This window comes from Polyergus mexicanus, unplaced genomic scaffold (assembly GCF_030449975.1).
Source record: "Polyergus mexicanus isolate NDT 795.1 unplaced genomic scaffold, iyPolMexi1.0 SCAF_7, whole genome shotgun sequence".
Classification (NCBI taxonomy): domain Eukaryota; kingdom Metazoa; phylum Arthropoda; class Insecta; order Hymenoptera; family Formicidae; genus Polyergus; species Polyergus mexicanus.
Genome location: NW_027223327.1, coordinates 9,063,918 through 9,085,388, shown reverse-complemented (window position 1 = coordinate 9,085,388; position 21,471 = coordinate 9,063,918). Strand labels below are relative to the sequence as shown.

The window sequence follows — 21,471 nt, the reverse complement described above, 5'->3', positions numbered from 1 at the left end:
ATTTTTATCTTAAAAAATATATAAACATGCAGCAATCGAAAAACTACTTTACAGCATTTATATGTACATATCTGTACAGATCTGTAGATTATAAAAAGTTTTAGAAATATTTATCACTCAGGTAATGAACTGACATAAGATTTCTGTTAAAAATAAAATTTAAATCGAGGAAGCTATATTAAGACGCATATATGGTAAAGTGTGCGTTTCGAGGAGAGAAAAAAAAAAAAAAAAAAAGATTTGTCAACTCTGGCTGCGGTCGGGAAGACATTAAAGATGCTTCAAAGAATTTGATGGACCAATCAGGATGTTCAAAGCGTAGCTCTTTTTAAAGTAGTGACGAGTATTTTCATAGAAGAATGAGTCACAAGTGGAATGGAGCAAATAAAGAATAATTCGGTGTTCAATTTAAATCGATTATACGGATTCATTCTCAATTACTATGATTTATATTGGTCACCAATCACAAATATGCAAGCGCGTTATGTGTCGTTCGATTCGAACCGTATAATACAAACAATTCAGTCTGTCAAGAACGATGTGCATGAATAGTGGACCCTCAAGAGCACATATAGTATATATATATATATATATAAAAAATACATAAGAAACAATTGTCACAGTTGCAGTTTTTAATAAAACAAAAGATATAAAAAATATACATGATTTGGTAAAACTTGGCGCATGAATAGTGACATAGTAAAGAGAAATTTTGAAAAATAGCGCTACAGAAGATCTCATAATTAATGTACTAAATAAATTTCAAAAAATGATATATGTAAGAAAACATCGATTCGGTTAGTACATTTGCATTATCCAGAATATCCATAAAATTACTATTCATAGCTGAGCCGCCAAGGATTGCGTGGAAAGTGATTGAACGCAAGTATTTACAAAAAAATAAAATTATTATGTCAAAAACGATATTATGCGTTTTACTGAAAGTGTTAATATTAGCGAGAGCGGATATCTTGTCAAAGTATCCGGATTCAGATTTCATACAGGTAAGAGAGTGTTTTGTTGAATAAAATTAAATATTATTATAGCTATAGTTTATTTAGGAAATTAAAACGGTATATGATAATAAAATATATCTTGAAAAACAATAAAAACAGATTTACAAAAAAAATATAATTACATTTCATTATTTGAATACATCATCAATTAAGAGAGGTATAAGAAAAATATCAAGCCAATATGATTAAACGAACAAGAAATTTCAAGGAAATTTTATTTTTACGTATATTATTTATCATTAAAAATATCGGTAGTAGTCGAGTTTTTCGATCAAGCGGTGCTTACTTAATTCTCTTCGTATGTTATATTTTTTTCAAGAATAGTTCATCCGAGAACAACGACTATCATGTTTTACAAAATCTCGAATCTCATCGGGATCATCCTAATGGTGAAGGTGTGAGAAACAAAATTGATGATACTCTATTTGCAAATATGTCTGTGATCCCAGAATCTATTGGTAAGTTGCAAGAAATTTCTCAACGGAACAAACTTTCCGTTCAATCAAATACTTCTGAGTTCTTAATCAATAAGAAATTTCCGAAAAACGCTTTGCTTTATTGAAAACTTTTTATTTATTTTCATTCTGGATTAATAATTACTTTTTTAATTCTTAAAACACGCGAACTTTTTTATATTATTTTAGTATTTTAAAAGTCAAAATACTTGCTATGATAATTTCCATATTTCGTAATTCACCTATATTCTTTTTCTTGCTTTTATTTTTACTTTAAATTGTAATTACCTCAATTATTGAGATAATTAATACTTAATATTCTTGTATATAATTATGCTAATATGTACGATTGTAAAATTTCTAGAAAGCATTTCGAACAAACCAACATCTCCCAGAGCATTTGTCGAGTTCTACGATGGATTTCTAAATGAAGAAACCAACATTTCTGTGACATTCAGGTAAGAAATCTAAATTCTCAGTCTGTATTCTTTTAAATTTAACGACACATACATATAAAAACGTTGATTCTGTTATAATTTTGCTAAATATAAAAAAGCTTGAATCTTATTTTTTTTACAGGTGGAATCAACCTGAATTTACAGACGAAGTAATACAAGGATACACAATGCAGTGTTGGTTCATCGAGAACCAAAAAAAGATTCAAATCTGCGACGGCAAAAGTATCTCAGCTACAATATTGGAGTACACGGTGCATAATCTAAAATCTAACACGACGTACTATTTTCAAGTGCAAGCGCATACTAAAGTTGGTACTGGCCCTTACACAGATTTAATTGATGTATCGACTTCGCACGAAAATCCAATACCGCAATTATTGATAGTATCGGACAATGTTATTGCTATATGGGATCTGGATACAAAAATCAACATTAATCTCGTTGAGGAAGACCACTTACTTGTAACGAATGCCATTTATTCGATGGCGGAACATAAAATTTATTGGAGTGACGTAGGGAGCATAATGATGTACAATATGAATGAAAACAATATTATAGAAATAGTTGCGCTTCAAAATAGTGCGCAACAACTTTGCATCGACTGGGTAGCAAGAAATCTCTACTGGTTGCAAGAAGACGAAAATACATACAATATTTATTATATAATGAAGCTTGACTTAACAATGTGGGAAAATGGCATAATAAAAAATGATAAGATTTCGAAAACAGGAATCTCAGATTTAAGAGTTCTCAATCTACACATAGTGCCGTTTATGGGGTACGTTAACCTTCATCTATTTGAAATATATGAACTATATTTTTATTAAAGATTAATACTAATTTCTAATTTTTTGATAATTTCATATGATTTTGTAATTAGAATCAAAAAAGTTATAAAAATTAATAAATAAACACAATTATAAAAATTTTAAATTTCACCATAAAAGTTTTTTCTGGTATTGATATAATAATGTTCTATAATAAGTAAAATAATGCATATACTTTTTAGAATTTTACATTTGACGTATTACACTAAGGATAAAAAACTTTGGATAATGCAAATGGATCTTGATGGAAAAAACGCTCGAAATTTTCAGAAAAATTATTTTGCTATGTGCCCCTTTTCATTCAATGCATTATCTTTTAATTTCATGAAAATTGACGACACTAAAGAGCCACTAATTTATTGGCTAACAAATGATCTTCTGATTGTGACAGACATTAATGTTTCTATGTGCAATTTGATTCTACAAATCGAAAAAACTGAAGTATATAAAATGTTCGAATCTATAATAATTGACAAGACAAACATTTACATTTTCATGTCTGAAAACGATTATTTGTATGTTTTGAAAAAAAAGTATGCACTTCTCGAAAGCGTAGACGCATTCAAATACATTCAAAAAATAGAAAAGTTATCCTGGTTTAAAAATTCTAGTTCTTTGGAAGGTTTCAATCTTAAACCTTTGCAATCTTATCCTCCAACGAAATGTCTGACACCTGAGAAAAGAGTTTACAATATAGAAGAAGTGATGGTAACAACGAGCAGCATCAGTGTAAATCTTCCGGAGCCGGGTGTTAAGAGTGGATGTGAAAGATATAATTTACCTACCACTCTATATACCATCCACATAAGTTATTGTTTGGATAATGAGCTTAACAAGTTCGATAATATCACCGTACAGACGTACGAGCGATATTACGAGATTCAGAATTTAACGGCATTTACAGAGTACAAGTTACTGCTAGTAATCAGCAATTTTTACTTTGATCAATTATCGATGGACCCGTTATTCGGCTCGGAAGTGACACTGAGAACTGAACCGAGCAAGCTTGACGCACCGGAAAATGTGACAGTTCAGGCTCTTACGCCTAATATAGCGGCAGTTTATTGGATGCCACCCGAGAAATTAAACTGCGTGCCCGTGATCTACAAAATATATTGGAAATTAGTTACCAACAGTACACAACAAATAAACAAGGCACTTATCAATAACATCGAACATAAGGCAGACAACAAATTTGTTACGATAATCGAATCGTTGATACCACAACGGAAATACATGATATATGTACGTATGCATCCAGTCAACTACAGCGATCTTTATGTTGACAGTTCAAGCAAAATCTTGTACATGTATTCGGAACCAAACAATATAATTTTGAACGGGGTTAGCATAAATAGTATGAATATCTCGTGGATTCCTAGCGTTAATTCGATAATTAATTACGAATTGGAATACAAAAATGTTGAGATGCAGGAATGGCAAATAGCAAACAATTTTGAGTCGAATAATGAGAAAATAATGTACTATTTTAAAACCTTACTACCAGGAACTCGATACGAATTTCGTTTGATACTGAGATACCCCAAATACGAGAAAAATTTTACATGGCCGTCTGATGGAAGATTTATTTTTTCAACACTGACAAGTAAGAGCAAATGAAGATGTTATAACATTAGATGCTTATTTTAAATATAAAAATGCTTAAAGAATTTAAAAATTTTTTAATTTTTAATAATTAAGATTATAAATAGAACTAAGATTTTAAATAAAATAAAGATATTAAGAGCATATTTTTGCATAACAAAGGTGATATTCCGTTCACTTCTGGAATATTAGTTATGCAATATTACTTACCATTCACCTTAAGCCTTGTCGCTATAATTATTTGCGTCTGCTACTTTTGCTATTGTAAGTATATTTGATACACATTTAGATCTTTAATTGCAGAAAGATTATATTTAATGTAGTATATAGAGATTTTCTAAGAAAAGTTAATCTACTTATTAAAAAGGCGATGTAAGTTTTGCAATACATATTATTAGATAAGTATATTGTAATTTTATATCAGTGTATCGACAACGTAAAGAAGATAACGAGCAAGTTTTGCCTCCGATAATGACCGATATCGAATTAGCGATTCTACATGAGATACCTAACGGTAACGTTCAATTCAATACGTTATACAATCCTATATTGGAATATAATTCGAATGAATATTTACTGACCGAAATCAAACGTGATCAAATTAGACTGGAAAAACTTTTAGGCAATGGCGCATTCGGAATGGTAAAAACTAATTTTTTCATTGTTATACGCTAATTTCTAGATCACCAGAAATTGAAACAGACACAGCATTTATCGATAAACATAATTACATAAATAATTATTTATTAAGAGATTATAAGTAATGCAAAATTTTTGTAAGATAACATACATACGCACTATATTATGTATTTTTCGTTAAATTATTTATTACAAAATAAAATAATGTCACACTTGACATTAAATTATATATTTTTTAATAAAGTATATGTGTGAATTAATTTTGCAGGTGTTTCAAGGAAAAGTAAAAAATTTAGAAACACCCGGCACAGAGATACCCGTTGCCATAAAAAAGCTTCGAAAAAATGCTTCTTCGCAAGAGAAAAAGAAGTTTTTAGAAGAGGCCAGGCTTATGAATCACTTTCGACATAAACATGTGCTAAGATTGCTGGCCGTTTGCTTAGACGAAGATTCTCCATTAATCGTGTTAGAATTAATGAAAATTGGTGATTTGTTACAATATTTGAGAGATAATCGAAATTTGCAACCATCAGATTTGCATGCTCTGCGTCTGCAGGATTTGTTCGCCATGTGCGAAGATGTTGCTCGAGGTTGTTGCTACCTGGAAAACTTGCGTTTCGTTCATAGAGATCTCGCGTGTCGAAATTGCTTAGTATCCGCGAGAGATCGCGAGAATCGTATCGTCAAAATTGGCGATTTTGGATTAGCTAGAGATGTTTACAAGACTGACTATTATCGCAAGGTAAATAAAATTATTTAACAAAAATAAAATTGTTTAGAAATGTTTTGTCGTAATAATACATTTTTACTTTGGATAATATTTAAGAAAAATAAATTATTTCTATTTATATAAAGTAAGAGATAAGTGAACATTTTTCGTTTTAGCACGAATACTCTAAAAGTAAACAACTTGAATCAGAAGATTAACTTCGCTAAAATTACGTTTTAGAAAGGACAAGGTTTGCTTCCTATTTGCTGGATGGCGCCGGAATCTTTGGTGATTGGAATATTTACTTCCCAGAGCGACGTTTGGTCATTCGGGGTTCTAATGTGGGAAATTACATCGTTGGGCGAGCATCCCTACGTTGGCAGGACTAATCTGGAAGTGATAGATTATGTACGCGCTGGAGGCAGATTGCCGATGCCTCTCAATTGTCCACCGACTTTGTACGAGTTAATGCTGCGTTGCTGGAGTCCATTATCCAATGATAGACCAAACTTCAAACTTTGTCTCGAAAATATTATAGCTTTAAGAAATAACATAGAAGACACCTTACTGAGTTCAGTAGATATTGTTTAGCCGATAAAATTAAATTAATTCATGACGTTATTTTCCAAATGATCCAATGAAAAGTTCAACGTAGAAAAAATAATTTTATATAATTAATATTCTGCCGTTTTTTTTTCAAGTTTAATCTTAATATTAGATATTAATATTAGATTTGTCAATAAAGATAAAAAAAACATTTTTTAATATTACTTTGTGAAAAATTTTGTCGATTTAAAAACATAACATCTGTTTCTACAAATGTAAATAATGTGATAACGCTAGTACTTTCGAGTAGCCAAAACAAAGCCTAATAGTTCTGATTATAATTATTTGTAGATTGCTACAGTACTTTTAGAAATGTCTATTTCATATTAGATTAGCATTCTATTTTATATTCTTATAATTTTTCTTACTTAAATGCTTAAATAAAATACACAATCATATTATACGTTAATATATATAATTCACATTTTTAATATTAATATATAATAAAAAAATTAAATTTTATCACGTTTATATTTTTTTTTAATTTTCTAGAATGTTTCTCATCACCTTTTCTTTCACTTAAAATCTGAATGTAGGACTGAATTGATTTTAAGCGCAGAAATATTTTTTTAAAAATGCATTTAAAAAAGAGAATATAGCAAGTCATTCAAATTTATTGTGAAGCAAAGATCACAATCTTAAACAATCTTAAACATGATCAAATTCCAATTAAGCTTGATCAGAAATAAATTCAATTGACAATGAGATAGAATTGTCAAATTCATATCGTTTCTAATTTCTCTTCCCATATATCAAACAATAAAAAAATTAATAATTTTATCTGTTTTAACAATGGAAAAATACTGCAGATATCAATGATGAGTTAATCGTCGATTAAATTAATCGGAATTTGATTTAGAAGGTGGGCTCTCACACAGCCTATATCTCGCTCGGTAATCCGTCATTCCGATGCGGTACATAAAATATTTCACGTACTATAATATACATATATATATATATATATATATAGAGTTCAGTTTGAACCATTTAATTTGATATATAATTATTATGGTCTATCTCTTTTAATTTAAAAGATAAAAGCGATTGGCCACTTTTGGCGGAACATCCTGTATATATATATATATATATATATATATATATATATATATATATATATATATACGCGGTATATTCAATTATATATATATTTTAAATTATAAATTAATTATCTATTAAACGATTGATGTATCATAAAGTATCATTAATTTAACTTCGTTAAATTAATTACTCGATCCTGTCATTGATTGTTTAATTGTGCGTTCTCAATCTGAATCATATTTAGATCGTCGAAAAGTCGAATGATAAACTATCGGGCGTATAATATATTTAACTTTAAATATTGTTAAAAAAATTATTATCTTTTGCTCATAACGAAAGATCGCATCAAAACGATAATTTATTATTTTGAATTTCTGTCATCGTTTCTTGATTAAATATATAAATTACGCGAAATACAATCTTTGAAATTTCCTGTTGCGATATAAGTAGTCACGTATTATTTATAAGCGGTAATTACTCATTAATAATATTAATAATACTCGATTAAACAAATCTTAGAAATCTTTTATTAAAGCTGCGACGAGTATCTTTACAGAAGAAAATAAGTCACAAGTGGAATGAAACAAATAAAGAATAATAATTCGGCAAATGTTCAATTTAAATCGATCATTTGGATTCATTCTCAATTATTATGTTACTTATATTGGTCACCAATCACAAATATGCAAGCGCGTTATGTGTCGCTCGATTCAAACCGTATAATACAAACGTTTCAGTCCGTCAAAAACGATGTGCGCGAATAGTGGACCCTCATATATATATATATATATAATATATAAGAAACAATTGTCACAGTTGCAGTTTTTAATAAAACAAAAGGTATAAAAAATATATATGATTTGGTAAAACTTGGCGCATGAATAGTGACAAAACTAAAGCATTTATAATTCAGTTATTTTCTAGTTGTCTATAATTTTCTCGAACAATAATTCTATATCGCACATTTCTTTGCATTTGATCGCTTTTCTATTACATTATATTAAGAGGGAGTTACAGAAGGAGACTGATAATATTTATATTATTGCTCGATACAATCGAATGCATACGTGTCAGTTCACAACATCATCATTGGAAAAAAGTGAGCATTTATTAACCAAAAGTTTTATAATTTAATGATATGTAAGATGCATTGTGATTGTTATAAAAAGAAATTTTAAAAAGTAGCGCTAGAAGAGATCTCATGATTGATATACTAAACAATTCTCAAAAAATAATATATAATATATAATATATAATATAAAAAAATATCTATTTGATTAGCATTATTGGCATTATTCAGAATATCGATAAAATCATTATTCATATCTGAACCGTCAAGGATTGCGCGGAAACTGATTGAGCGCAAGTATTTCCAAAAAACAAAATTATTATGTCAAAAACGGCATTATGTGTTTTACTGAAAGTGTTAATGTTAGCAAGAGCGGATATCTTGTCAAACTATCCGGATACAAATTTTATACAGGTAAGAGATTGCTTTATTGAATATAATTAAATGTTATTATAGCTAATAGTTCATTTGAATAACTAAAACTGTATATGATAATAAAATATATATATATTGTATAATAATAAAATAAAAATATATAACATAAAACAGTAGAAAAGTATGTATGATATTATGAAAAAAAAGGGTAAATTAAATGTACAAATCTTAAAAATTTTTTTTATTAATAGATGTTATATAGTACAAAATTAAGTATAATTAAGATGATACATGAAAACTTGATTACTGATATTATCTTTGTATCTCTTTCTTTATTTTTTTTTTAAATAAGTAATTTTAGCATCGATAAGATTTTGTGTTTATAATCCGCTACATTAATATACAATATAAATATGGTGACACTTGAACTATTTTTATGTGATTTTTCTTCCATTTTTAAAACCTCTTTATTTTTTTAAATATTTGTAATCATATAATTATTAGTATAATAAGATTTGTATTAAATTAGTTTTTATTTAACAAAATTAATTTAGAAAGCATCAATTTTTTGTATTAAAGGTTATTATACACACATATATATATATATATATATATATATATATATATATATATGTGTGTGTGTGTGTGTGTGTGTGTGTGTGTGTGTGTGTGTGTGTGTGTGTGTGTGTGTGTGGTAATAAATAAGTTTTTAAAAAGAATAGTCGTGCTAAAATAAATCACTTACTTTGAGAAGTTAAGTGACTCACCGTAAAAAGACCAAATCGTTAAACAAAATTGTTTCAACAATCGAAAAGAGCTACACTTTCACGTATTATTTGCTAAGAAAAACGGTTATAAATTCTTTTTGACCCTCATTAATTTATTCTGCGTGACTTTGCGTGGGCTATCGCATACAAATTGACATAGCTGCATATACATAACAGACCATTTAAATCAATAAACATCGAGCATTAAGCTACTATATTGATTTATATAACGTGTTCATTGGTCTTCTCCTAGCAGTCTTATTGACGTATAGTTAACGCGGCTATGTCAATTTGTATGCGATAGTCTTTTCTATTTTATATAAGAATCATGTTTGATATGCAAGAAGATATCTTGAAAAACAATAAAAACAGATTTATAAAAAAATATAACTACACTGTATTTAACACATTATCAACCACGAGAGGTATAAAGAAAAATATCAAGCTGATATGATTAAATAAACAAGAAATTTCACGGCAATTTTATTTATTTATACATATATTATTTATCATTAAAAGTACCGAAAGTATCCGCGTTTTTGGCCCAGCAATGTTTACTTAATTCTTTTTGTATATTATATTTTATCAAGGATATTCCAGTATCCGAGAGCGACGATTATCACATTTTACAAAATCTCAACTCTGATGAAATCTATGATGACATTTCACTTGCAAATATGTCTGTGATTCCAGAATCTATTGGTAAGTTGCAAAGAAATGCATAAATTATTAGCAAAAAAAAAAAAAAAAATGTTTACGACAAAAAAATTGTAAATATAATTTATACATTTAAGAGAGTAAAACCAAAATCTAAAAAAAAAATCTTTTAACAGCGAGAAAAATATAAATTTCATTTTGCAAAAAAAAAAACGTAAAATTAATCAAAATTTAATATAAGGCAGTCAATTATTTCATTTTGCTAGTTTATTTTTCTTTAAAACAATCGCAAATATTGTTCTTCTGATTTCTTAATTAATAAGAAATTTCCGAAAAACACTTAATGATATATTAAAGATTTTTTTATTTGTTTTTGCTCTGGATTAACAATTATTTTTTTTTAGTCTTAAACCACGCAAACCTTTTTATATTGATTCATTATTTTTAAAATTAACACTTGCTGTGTCAATTTCCATATTCTGTAATTTATCTATATTTTCTTTCTTACGTTTATTTTTACTTTAAATTGTTTTTTCTGTGTTATTGAGATAATCAACTTAATATTTTTGTATATAATTATGCCAATATATACGATTGAACAAAATTTCTAGAAAGCGTTTTAATCAAACCAACATCTCCCAGAGCATTTGTCGAGTTCTACAATGGATTTCTAAATGAAGAAAACGACATTTCTGTGACATTCAGGTAAGAAATCTAAATTCTCAGTCTGTATTCTTTTAAATTTAACGACACATACATATAAAAACGTTGATTCTGTTATAATTTTACTAAATATAAAAAGGCTAAAATCTTATATTTTTACAGATGGAACCAACCTGAATTTACAGACGATGTAATTAAAGGATACACAGTACAATGTTGGTTTATCGTGGACCTAATAAAGATTGAATTCTGCGACAATATGTGTTTCGTAGCTACAATATTGGAGTACACGGCGCTCAATTTAAAACCTAACACGACGTACTACTTTCAAGTTCAAGCGTATACTAAAGTTGGTCCTGGCCCTTACACAGATTTAATTGATGTATCGACTACGCATGAAAATCCAATACCGCGATTATTGATAGTATCGGAAAATGGTATCAAAATATGGGATCTAGATTTAAAAACTATCGTTAGTTTCGTTGAGCAAAATAATGTGGTAGCTGCCACTTATTCGATAGCGGAACAAAAAATTTATTGGAGCAACAGAGAGAAAGAACTAATGATATTGGAGCTGAATGAAAATAATATTACAAAAATAGCTGAGCTTCAAAATGTTGCGCAACATCTCTGCATCGACTGGATAGCTAAATATTTGTACTGGATGCAATTAGACGAGAATACATATATTTATCACATAATAAAGCTCGACTTAACAATGTGGAAAAATGGCATAATAAAATATGATAAGATTTTGAAAACAGAAATGAGAGATTTTCGTGTCGATTTAAATATAGTACCGTTTATGGGGTAAGTTAATTTTCATCTATTTAAAAAATATATGAATTATATTTTCATTAAAAATTTGTACTAATTTGTAATTTTTCAATAATTTCATATGATTTTATAATTAAGGTCAGAAGTTATAAAAAATAATTAATTAGCACAAATTTAAATATAAAAATTTTAAATATTTACTATATAGATATAATTCACCCTATATATGTTTTTTTATGCTTTTATTATAATAATGTATTATATAAATTAAAATAATGCATATATTTTTTAGAATATTATATTGGACTAATTATATTACGAATAATGAAAAATTTCAATTAATGCAATCAGATCTTGATGGAGAAAACGTTCGAATCTTGCAGAAAAATTTATCTATGTGCCCCTTCTCAGCCAATATTTCATTATTTTATCTAAAAATTGATAACATGAATACTAAGAAACCGCTACTTTATTGGCTAACAAATGATCTCTTGATTGTGACAGACATTAATGTTTCTATGTGCAATTTGATTTTACAAACCGAAAAAAATGAAATATCTAAAATATACTTCGAATCATTAACGATTGACAAGACAAACATTTACATTTCTACATCTGACAATAATTATATGTATGTTTTGAAAAAAAAATATGCACTTCTCGAAAGCGTAGACGCATTTAAATACATCCAAAAAATAAAGCGACCTGACTCAACTTATAAATTTTACGCTTTTGGTAAATCTTTGCAATCGTATCCTCCAACGAAATGTCTGACACCTGAGAAAAGAGTTTACAATATAGAAGAAGTGATGGTAGCAACGAGCAGCATCAGTGTAAATCTTCCGGAGCCGGGTGTCAAGAATGGATGTGAAAAATATAATTTACCTACCACTCTATATACCATCCACATAAGCTATTGTTTGGACAATGAGCTTAACAAGTTCGATAATATCACCGTACAGACGTACGAGCGATATTACGAGATTCAGAATTTAACGGCATTTACAGAGTACAAGTTACTGCTAGTAATCAGCAATTTTTACTCTGATCAATTATCGATGGACCCGTTATTCGGCTCGGAAGTGACACTGAGAACTGAACCGAGCAAGCTTGACGCACCGGAAAATGTGACAGTTCAGGCTCTTACGCCTAATATAGCGGCAGTTTATTGGATGCCACCCGAGAAATTAAACTGCGTGCCCGTGATCTACACAGTATACTGGACATTAGTTACCAACAGTACACAACAAATAAACAAGGCACTTATCAATAACATCGAACATAAGACAGACAGCAAATTTTTCACGATAATCGAATCGTTGATACCACAACGGAAATACATGATATATGTACGTATGCATCCAGTCAACTACAGCGATCTTTATGTTGACAGTTTAAGCAAAATCTTGTACATGTATTCGGAACCAAACAATATAATTTTGAACGAGGTTAGCATAAACAGTATGAATATCTCGTGGATTCCAAGCGTTAATTTGACAATTAATTACGAATTGGAATACAAAAATATTGACATGCAGGAATGGCAAATTGCAAACAATTTTGAGTCGAATAATGGGGGGGAAATAATGTATTATATAAAAAACTTACTAGCAGGAACTCGATACGAGTTTCGTTTGATACTGAGATACCCCAAATATGAGAAAAACTTTGCATGGCCGTCTGATGGAAGATTTATTTTTTCAACACTGACAAGTAAGCAAATAAAGATATTATAACATTATACGCTTATTTTAAATATAAAATTGCTTAAAAAGTTTAAAAACTTATTAATTTTAAATAATTAGGTTTATAAGTAGAATTAAGATTTTAAATAAAATGAAATATTAAATATATTTTTGCGTAACAAAGGTGGTATTTCGAGCACTGCCGGAATATTAATTATGCAATATTACTTACCATTCATCCTAAGCCTTGTCGCTATAGTTACTATAATCTGCGTTTGCTACTTTTACTGTTGTAAGTATATTTGATACACATTTAGATTTTTAATTGCAGAAAGAGATTATATCTAATGTAGTATGTAGAGATTTTCTAAGAAAAGTTAATTTATTTGTTAAAAAGGCAATGTAAATTTTGCAATACATATTATTAGATAAGTCTAATTTTATAACAGTGTTTCGACAACGCAAAAAAAGTAACGAGCAAGTTTTGTCTCCGATAATGACCGACATCGAATTAGCGATTTTACATGAGATACCTAACGGTAACGTTCAATCCAATACGTTATACAGTCCCATATTGGAATATAATTCGAATAAATATATACTGACCGAAATTAAACGTGATCAAATCAGACTGGAAAAACTTTTAGGCAATGGCGCATTCGGAATGGTAAAAACTAATTTTTTCATTGTTATACGCTAATTTCTAGATCACCAGAAATTGAAACAGACACAGCATTTATCGATAAACATAATTACATGAATAATTATTTATTAAGAGATTATAAGTAATGCAAAATTTTTGTAAGATAACATACATACGCACTATATTATGTATTTTTCGTTAAATTATTTATTACAAAATAAAATAATGTCACACTTGACATTAAATTATATATTTTTTAATAAAGTATATGTGTGAATTAATTTTGCAGGTGTTTCAAGGAAAAGTAAAAAATTTAGAAACACCCGGCACAGAGATACCCGTTGCCATAAAAAAGCTTCGAAAAAATGCTTCTTCGCAAGAGAAAAAGAAGTTTTTAGAAGAGGCCAGGCTTATGAATCACTTTCGACATAAACATGTGCTAAGATTGCTGGCCGTTTGCTTAGACGAAGATTCTCCATTAATCGTGTTAGAATTAATGGAAATCGGTGATCTGCTACAATATTTGAGAGATAGTCGAAAATTGCAACCGTCAAATTCGCATGCTCTGCGTCTGCAGGATTTGTTCGCCATGTGCGAAGATGTTGCTCGAGGTTGTTGCTACCTGGAAAACTTGCGTTTCGTTCATAGAGATCTCGCGTGTCGAAATTGCTTAGTATCCGCGAGAGATCGCGAGAATCGTGTCATCAAAATTGGCGATTTTGGACTAGCTAGAGATGTTTACAAAGATGACTATTATCGCGTGGTAAATACAATTATCGTAAAAAAAGTATTCTTTTTTTTTTTGTCATAATAAGGCTGTTCGCATTCTATCGATTTTACATCGATTAAACTGTTTAATCGATGTCGAGCAGCACCAACGATTTTTGATCGATTAAACAGTTCAGTCGAGGACTCGTGCATATTACAATGCATCGACAGGCAATCGATCAACAGCAGCGCTCCGAGATGCACAAAAAGAAGGCTCTCGCTTACGCATTACTTTATCTTCATAAAAAAAAGAAAAAATATAGGTGATATTATGCTCATCCTGTAAAAAGTGAAAGATTTATTGAGATTTATAAGATCGAGTTTTAACGAGCTTCTTGTATTAATTGGCATATATATTAGAAAGAATTTCCCCATTTTCCCAGAAGAGAGATTGATGAAAATAGCACGCTCGATTGATAATCAATCGACACTTTTGTCAAAAAGCAATCCGATATCAAATCGATAAGTACGCGCGCTCTCATAATAATTCTAGGCTTTTTAATGATCGACTATGAAGAAAAAGTTGATAGTGTGTGCCCAGCCTAATATAATAGTATATTTTTATTTTGAATAGAACTTAAGAGAATCAGATTGTTTCTATTTATATAAAGCAAGAGATAAGGTAACGTTTTTCGCTTTAGCACGAATACTCTAAAAAATAAAGAAACTTGAACCAGAGGATTAACTTCGCTAAAATGACATGTTCTAGAAAGGACAAGGTCTGTTTCCTGTATGCTGGATGGCGCCGGAATCTTTGGCGATCGGAATATTTACTTCCCAGAGCGACGTTTGGTCATTCGGGGTTCTAATGTGGGAAATTACATCGTTGGGCGAGCATCCCTACGTTGGCAGGACTAATCTGGAAGTGATAGATTATGTACGCGCTGGAGGCAGATTGCCGATGCCTCTCAATTGTCCACCGACTTTGTACGAGTTGATGCTGCGTTGCTGGAGTCCAGCGAATGATAGACCAAATTTCAAATTTTGTCTCGAAAATATTACAGTTCTAAGAAATAACATAGAAGATACCTTACTGAGCCCAATGGATATTATCTAGCCGATAAAATTAAATTAATTAATGACGTTATTTTCCGAATGATTCAATGATGAGATGCTCAAAGTAGAAAAAATAATTTTAAATAACTAATATTCTGTCGTTTTCAAGTTTAATTTTAATATGTTAGATTTATCAATAAAAAAATGAGAAAGATTCTTTTTTTAAATCATACTTCGCGAAAAATTTTCATAATTAAATAACGTAACACTTATTTTAACTATAAACAACGTGACACTAGCACTGTTGAGTAACCAACGAAACTTAATAGTTCTGCTTACTATTATTATCGGTAGATTGCTACAGTTTTAATTACTATTATTATCGCTAGATTGCTAGAGTAGTTTTTGAAATAATATCTATTTTATATTACATTAGCACCCCCTTGTTTTATATTCCTATATCTTTTCTCGCTTAAATGCTAAACAAAGTACACAATCATATTAATATATATTAATATAACATTTTTTAATTTTAATACATAATAAAAGAATGAAGTTTTATAATATGTAAATTTTTTGTATCTTCTGGAATTTTTTATTCCATTCCCTCTTCTTTCAATCAAAATCTGGATGTACGATGGAATTGATTTTAAGCGCAGAAATATTTTTAAAAAATCCAGTTAAGAAAGAGAATACAGCAAATTACTCAAATTTATTGTGAAAGGGAGATCACTCTCTAAAATCCGACCAAATTTCAATTAAGCTCGATAAATTCGACTGACAATAAGATAGAATTGTCAAATTCATATCGTTCCTGATCTCTTCTCTCCCACATATCAAACAACAAAGAGATTAATAATTTCATCTCTATTAATAATAAAAAAATACCGCAGTGAATCAAGGACGAAATTAATCAGAGAATTTAATCATTGATTAAATTAATCGGAATTTGATCTACAGGTATAGGCCCTCGCACAGCGTATATCTCGCTCGGCGACCCGTCACTCCGACGCGGTCGTTGCTGCGCGTGATCGCGCGGCAAGGAATCCGCGCGGATCGCAAGATGTCGAGACGCCGCGCAACATAGCAGGAGAGCACGTGTCGCACGTTGGTCGCACGTTAGCTCTCGTCCACGTGCGCGTCTATCCGCGGTACACGATGACGTACCCGAGGACGCAGAGGTCGACTGTGGTCGACTGGGCGCCCGCGCCTACGAGACGTAACGTAGAACGCGGAGGAGTCCGTTGACCTTCGCCGAGGACGTGCCCATGTCCCCAGGCCGGGTCACACTCGAGTCTTGCGTTCGCAGGGGAACATGCACGAGGGCGATCGGACCGGGCACGTGGCGGCAGCCGCGCTCGATAAGCGCCTTCGGCGGCAGGAGAGAAGTAGGCCGGACGCGCACCTTCTCTTTCCACTGGCCACGCAGTGACGGCTCGATACGTCTCTCGAATTTTAAAGGCGTTTTAATGGAAAATTGTGTTTAGAGTTATGATGACACCATCGATCTTTAATAATATGTATTAAAGAAAATATATAAATTCTGCTATTCAAAATTAATTTAGGTTTTGAAATATATATTATACATATATATTAATGTGTTGAAATTTTTGAAAATATATATTAATATGTTTTATTAATATATATCTTTAAAAATTTAAATATACGTTAATATATATAATTTAAAACTTAATTTAATTTTGAATAGCAAAATTAATATTATTAGTCAACTACCTTTTATATAATTGTATATAATTTATACTGATCATTATTAATTTACTGACAATTAATTATGATAAAAAGCGAGTTATGCTACGTATGAAAAAAAAAATATATATATAAATTTAACTATTCAAGAGAGACTAGGACGTAATTTAAATTAGAAGAAGTATTAATATGTATTAGATGCTAGAGATTCAGGTGGGATATTAGCAAAACTTTGAGCAACGCGAAATTTGATTATTATTATCAATTATACCGATTATACAATACATCGAATTGCCAGTACATAATCCGCTACTGCGTTTCCTCTGTTCCCTGACAGCGGGATTCACCCTCTCTCGTTCCCCGGCTCTCCTTCTGCTACCCTGTCTCCAAGTATTTGTCAAAGGCGGTACAACGCCGCGAGTAACTCCACCCAGACTTGTGCGGGGTCTCGTCCGCAGACGCGTTCTCCTTAGGTAACCAGGTACATCGGAATTCGCGTTACGGATCGCGTTGAGCTTCCTCCGGACACTCCTACGTTACGCCCTTTTGAGATCGCGAACCCGGTCTTGCCAGGGCAAATGGCAAATCCGAGAGCACGAGAATGCCCCTTGTTTAATTTAACAAGTCGATCAGAATGTGGAGAGAGAGAGAGAGAGACAGAGGCGGCGAGATTTAAAATTTCTAGAATTGACGAAAATTATAGAAGTAGATCTTCCCTCCCTCCGTCTCTTAGAGAATTCTCGAACATTTCTTGTGACATCTTAGTAATCAAATGTTGAAATTGAAATTTTCTTAACGCGGAATACCTCCTCTCTAGCTTAAAAGGGGGCTCAATTAATTTTTACTCCGTCTTAATCTCTCTTTTCATCTTTATCTTACATTTTCTTAATGCATATTATTAAGCGACACTTATTTCTCTTCTTGTAAAACATTTCGCTCGGCTGTCGCACATTTGCCAGTCTGACCGATTTAAATGACGCGCGATAAATTATATCCCGTGCGACGTGTAGGGGAGATAAATTCCTTTACTCGTGAGAAATTGTCAGAGAGAACGTATCCTATGCTATCCTGCTACCTCGCAGCTCCCAAGTTGTGCCGACCGCTGCGAATTCCACGACGACCACGACGATCGACCAAGCTCCATCAACGGTATGCTGGCCTGATCGTCGACGAAATGTATTGTCACTTGATTGTCAATCGGCTTTTTACCGCGAGGCCGTTTATTAACACACTGCGTTACCCTTATTACAGACGTTGGCTCGTAGAAAAGGGAATGGATGTAATATATATAGGAGACGCTGAAAAAAATAATCATCGAAGCGACGAGTGTTTTCGGCAACCTGATGTTCGCTTTCGCATATTTACAGCATCGCGAAAAATCGTTAACGTTGTATCGTTGTTACGAAAGAGAATTACAACAAATCGTTTGTTTAAAATTATTCGCAATAATACTCGTGCCTCATGTGTCTGGGAAGCTACATAAACGTGCGAATATATGTATATATATATATATATATATATATATATGATTTAATTTGACGCATCATGCTAATTAACGTAAATATAAATGAACGCATTTGTGATTTTTTTTTTTTTTTTTTTTTTTTTTTTGAGGGTCTATTAGGTCACATTGCGACTCGCAATAATATGAAAGAGATGAAGTTTTGCAATATTTTGTTCAATTGCGAGGAATTTTGTTGTTGTTGTTGTTAAACAAAGGTGGCGACCACGAAATTATTTGGATCGATGTTACACGACTTTACGTGAAGTTCTGTTTTCCTGTTTCGAGATATATAAAATTTTTCAGGGAAAAGCTTGTAATTTTGGTAGATTTAACGAAATGTTCAGGAAGGCGTGAAAAACATGTGAATCGAATTGTAAAGTTCTAGAGTCAGGATCGTAAAAAAAAAAAAAAAAACTACCGCATATAATGGATGTATATTTTTTACTATTATATATTATTATATATTAAAAAAACCACACGCAACAAAACAGAAATAAGAAACTTTATATATTTAACTACAAGAAACTAATTATCGAATAATATTAACGTTACAATATATGATTACATATAATATATTTCGTCTATAAAAATATATTTTATATATAATATATAATATATATCATATATGTGTCCACTTTTTAAAAAGCCATGCTAAATCAATACTCGCAAGTATTGTTGCTTCTTTTCTGCGATGGTGATTGGTCATTTCGACATTGCACTGCATTACTTTTTTATATCAATAAAAGACTGTCTTGACTGACAATGAGCCGCGCATTCGATAGTTGAAATATTAAGTATGCGTATATAATTTTAATTTATATGATTTTGAAAAAACGGATAACTATTTTTAGTTAATATCTAAATAATTTTTTATAAATATGTGTGTGTATGTGAAAAAATTAATTAACGCCGTTAATGATTAAAACTCTTTCGAGTTCGAAAGAACAAGATTGAAAGGGAAATAAAATAATTTTATAACAGAATAGATTATCGCGTTTCGAAAATCAATAATTCTTCGTATATTGTGTAAAGATATAATTCTAGTATTGTGGAAGGAGTAGATTTTTTTTTAGGCAACATCCCATAAGATATAAAAAAAACTTTTATCTTTGTTTAACCAATATTGCAAGAGATATCTCGATTTTGATATTTCGTTGACATTTTGCGAAAATCTGACAGTATACTTATTATCGGACGATCGATATGAGCGTGAAAGAATTAATTAATGCTGCTAATAATTAAAACTCTTTTAAAAAATAAAAGATTACGAACAAAAGTATAGGAAAATTATAGTAGAATAGACTTCTGTTTCTTAGAAATCAATTTTTTCTATGTCGTATCACGTATGAAGATATTTCGAAGTTTCGAGGGGGACATGAAAATATTTTGGTGCCTCTTTTTCTTTACTCTCACGATTACTATCTTTCCTCCTTGCATTTTATTTAAATATAATAATGTTAAATATTATATAATAATATTTAAATTAATTAAATATAATAATATTTTATTATATGTATAATTATTTAAATATAATAATATTTTATTTAATATAATAAATATATAATAATTACGGTATCTCTCTTACAAGTCCGACCTGTCCGGCATGAGTGACCCTACCGCTATCAGCGTTTTTTGAATGAAGTTTTGATCGCTTTAAGAGCGATTAAACCCAATTTACCATGAATATATATTTAACCAAAAAAAAGATTTTGAGAGAATCTAATTAATAAAAATAATATAAAGTATATTCCCCGTTTTTAATACTCTTTTGTCTTTAAAGTACAAGATATTTCGCCTTGATCAATCAATCAAACGATTACTCAAAGTATTTCATTGATTCTATATAATAATTCAAGTACCCCTAATAACCCAAGACGAAGTATATGACGTCATTATTGTATAATATGATGTATACATAAAACATTCCAGATTTTATTCCAAAGTACATATATTTAAAATGTTTAAAATATTTACAATAATTATATATTATACAATACATATACAATTGACTTTTATTGCTACGCGATATATCGAATAAATGTTTTAGATATTCGCGAGCGGCGATTGTACGAAAAACACATTCGGTAAATTGCAAATGTCACTTTGGGGCATGTAAGTTTACAGCACGACTCGGCGTGTAATTGTCAGACTGTGATTCGCTGAGTGGCATAAGAAAATGCGTTTTCCCCACAATTAACGATACTTTAATACAGATATATGGTCACACTTGACTGGAGTTACCCAGTCGACGTCACTAGGAGATCAGATTCACCGAGAAGTCGGTCTTACGTTACGAAAACAAGACTCGAGGGGGGAGATCGTTGTTAATAAAAAATTCATCTTTCTCACGTGATACGCGAGTAAATTCCGCGTCGCAATTGTTTTGCCGACGAACCGTGTAATAATTCATAATAGTGCGTAGCAAAATGAAATTTCGCGCCTTTATGTCTCGCCGACTTATCCGACTATCGCGAAATTGTACAAAAATAACATTCTCATTGCATATT

The 21,471-nt window shown here is 30.6% G+C and overlaps 2 protein-coding genes across 2 annotated transcripts; both read left to right on the top strand.

The window, feature by feature from the left end:
- The first annotated feature begins 42 nt into the window (after nt 1-42).
- On the top strand, nt 43-16,036 carry LOC138934569 (proto-oncogene tyrosine-protein kinase ROS-like). Its single transcript, XM_070298469.1, has 12 exons — nt 43-1,004; nt 1,336-1,474; nt 1,836-1,929; nt 2,051-2,707; nt 2,939-4,362; nt 10,833-10,926; nt 11,047-11,694; nt 11,954-13,374; nt 13,531-13,638; nt 13,796-14,013; nt 14,279-14,752; nt 15,467-16,036. The coding sequence occupies exons 1-12, from the start codon at nt 912-914 to the stop codon at nt 15,812-15,814; spliced, it is 5,718 nt and encodes a 1,905-aa protein (XP_070154570.1). The 5' UTR covers nt 43-911; the 3' UTR covers nt 15,815-16,036.
- Nucleotides 4,833-6,721, top strand: LOC138934895 (insulin-like growth factor 1 receptor). Its single transcript, XM_070299044.1, is given in 5 exon segments — nt 4,833-5,003; nt 5,269-5,465; nt 5,513-5,591; nt 5,593-5,742; nt 5,950-6,721. Coding segments are annotated over 5 exon segments (948 nt in total). The 3' UTR covers nt 6,301-6,721.
- Nucleotides 16,037-21,471: the final 5,435 nt, after the last annotated feature.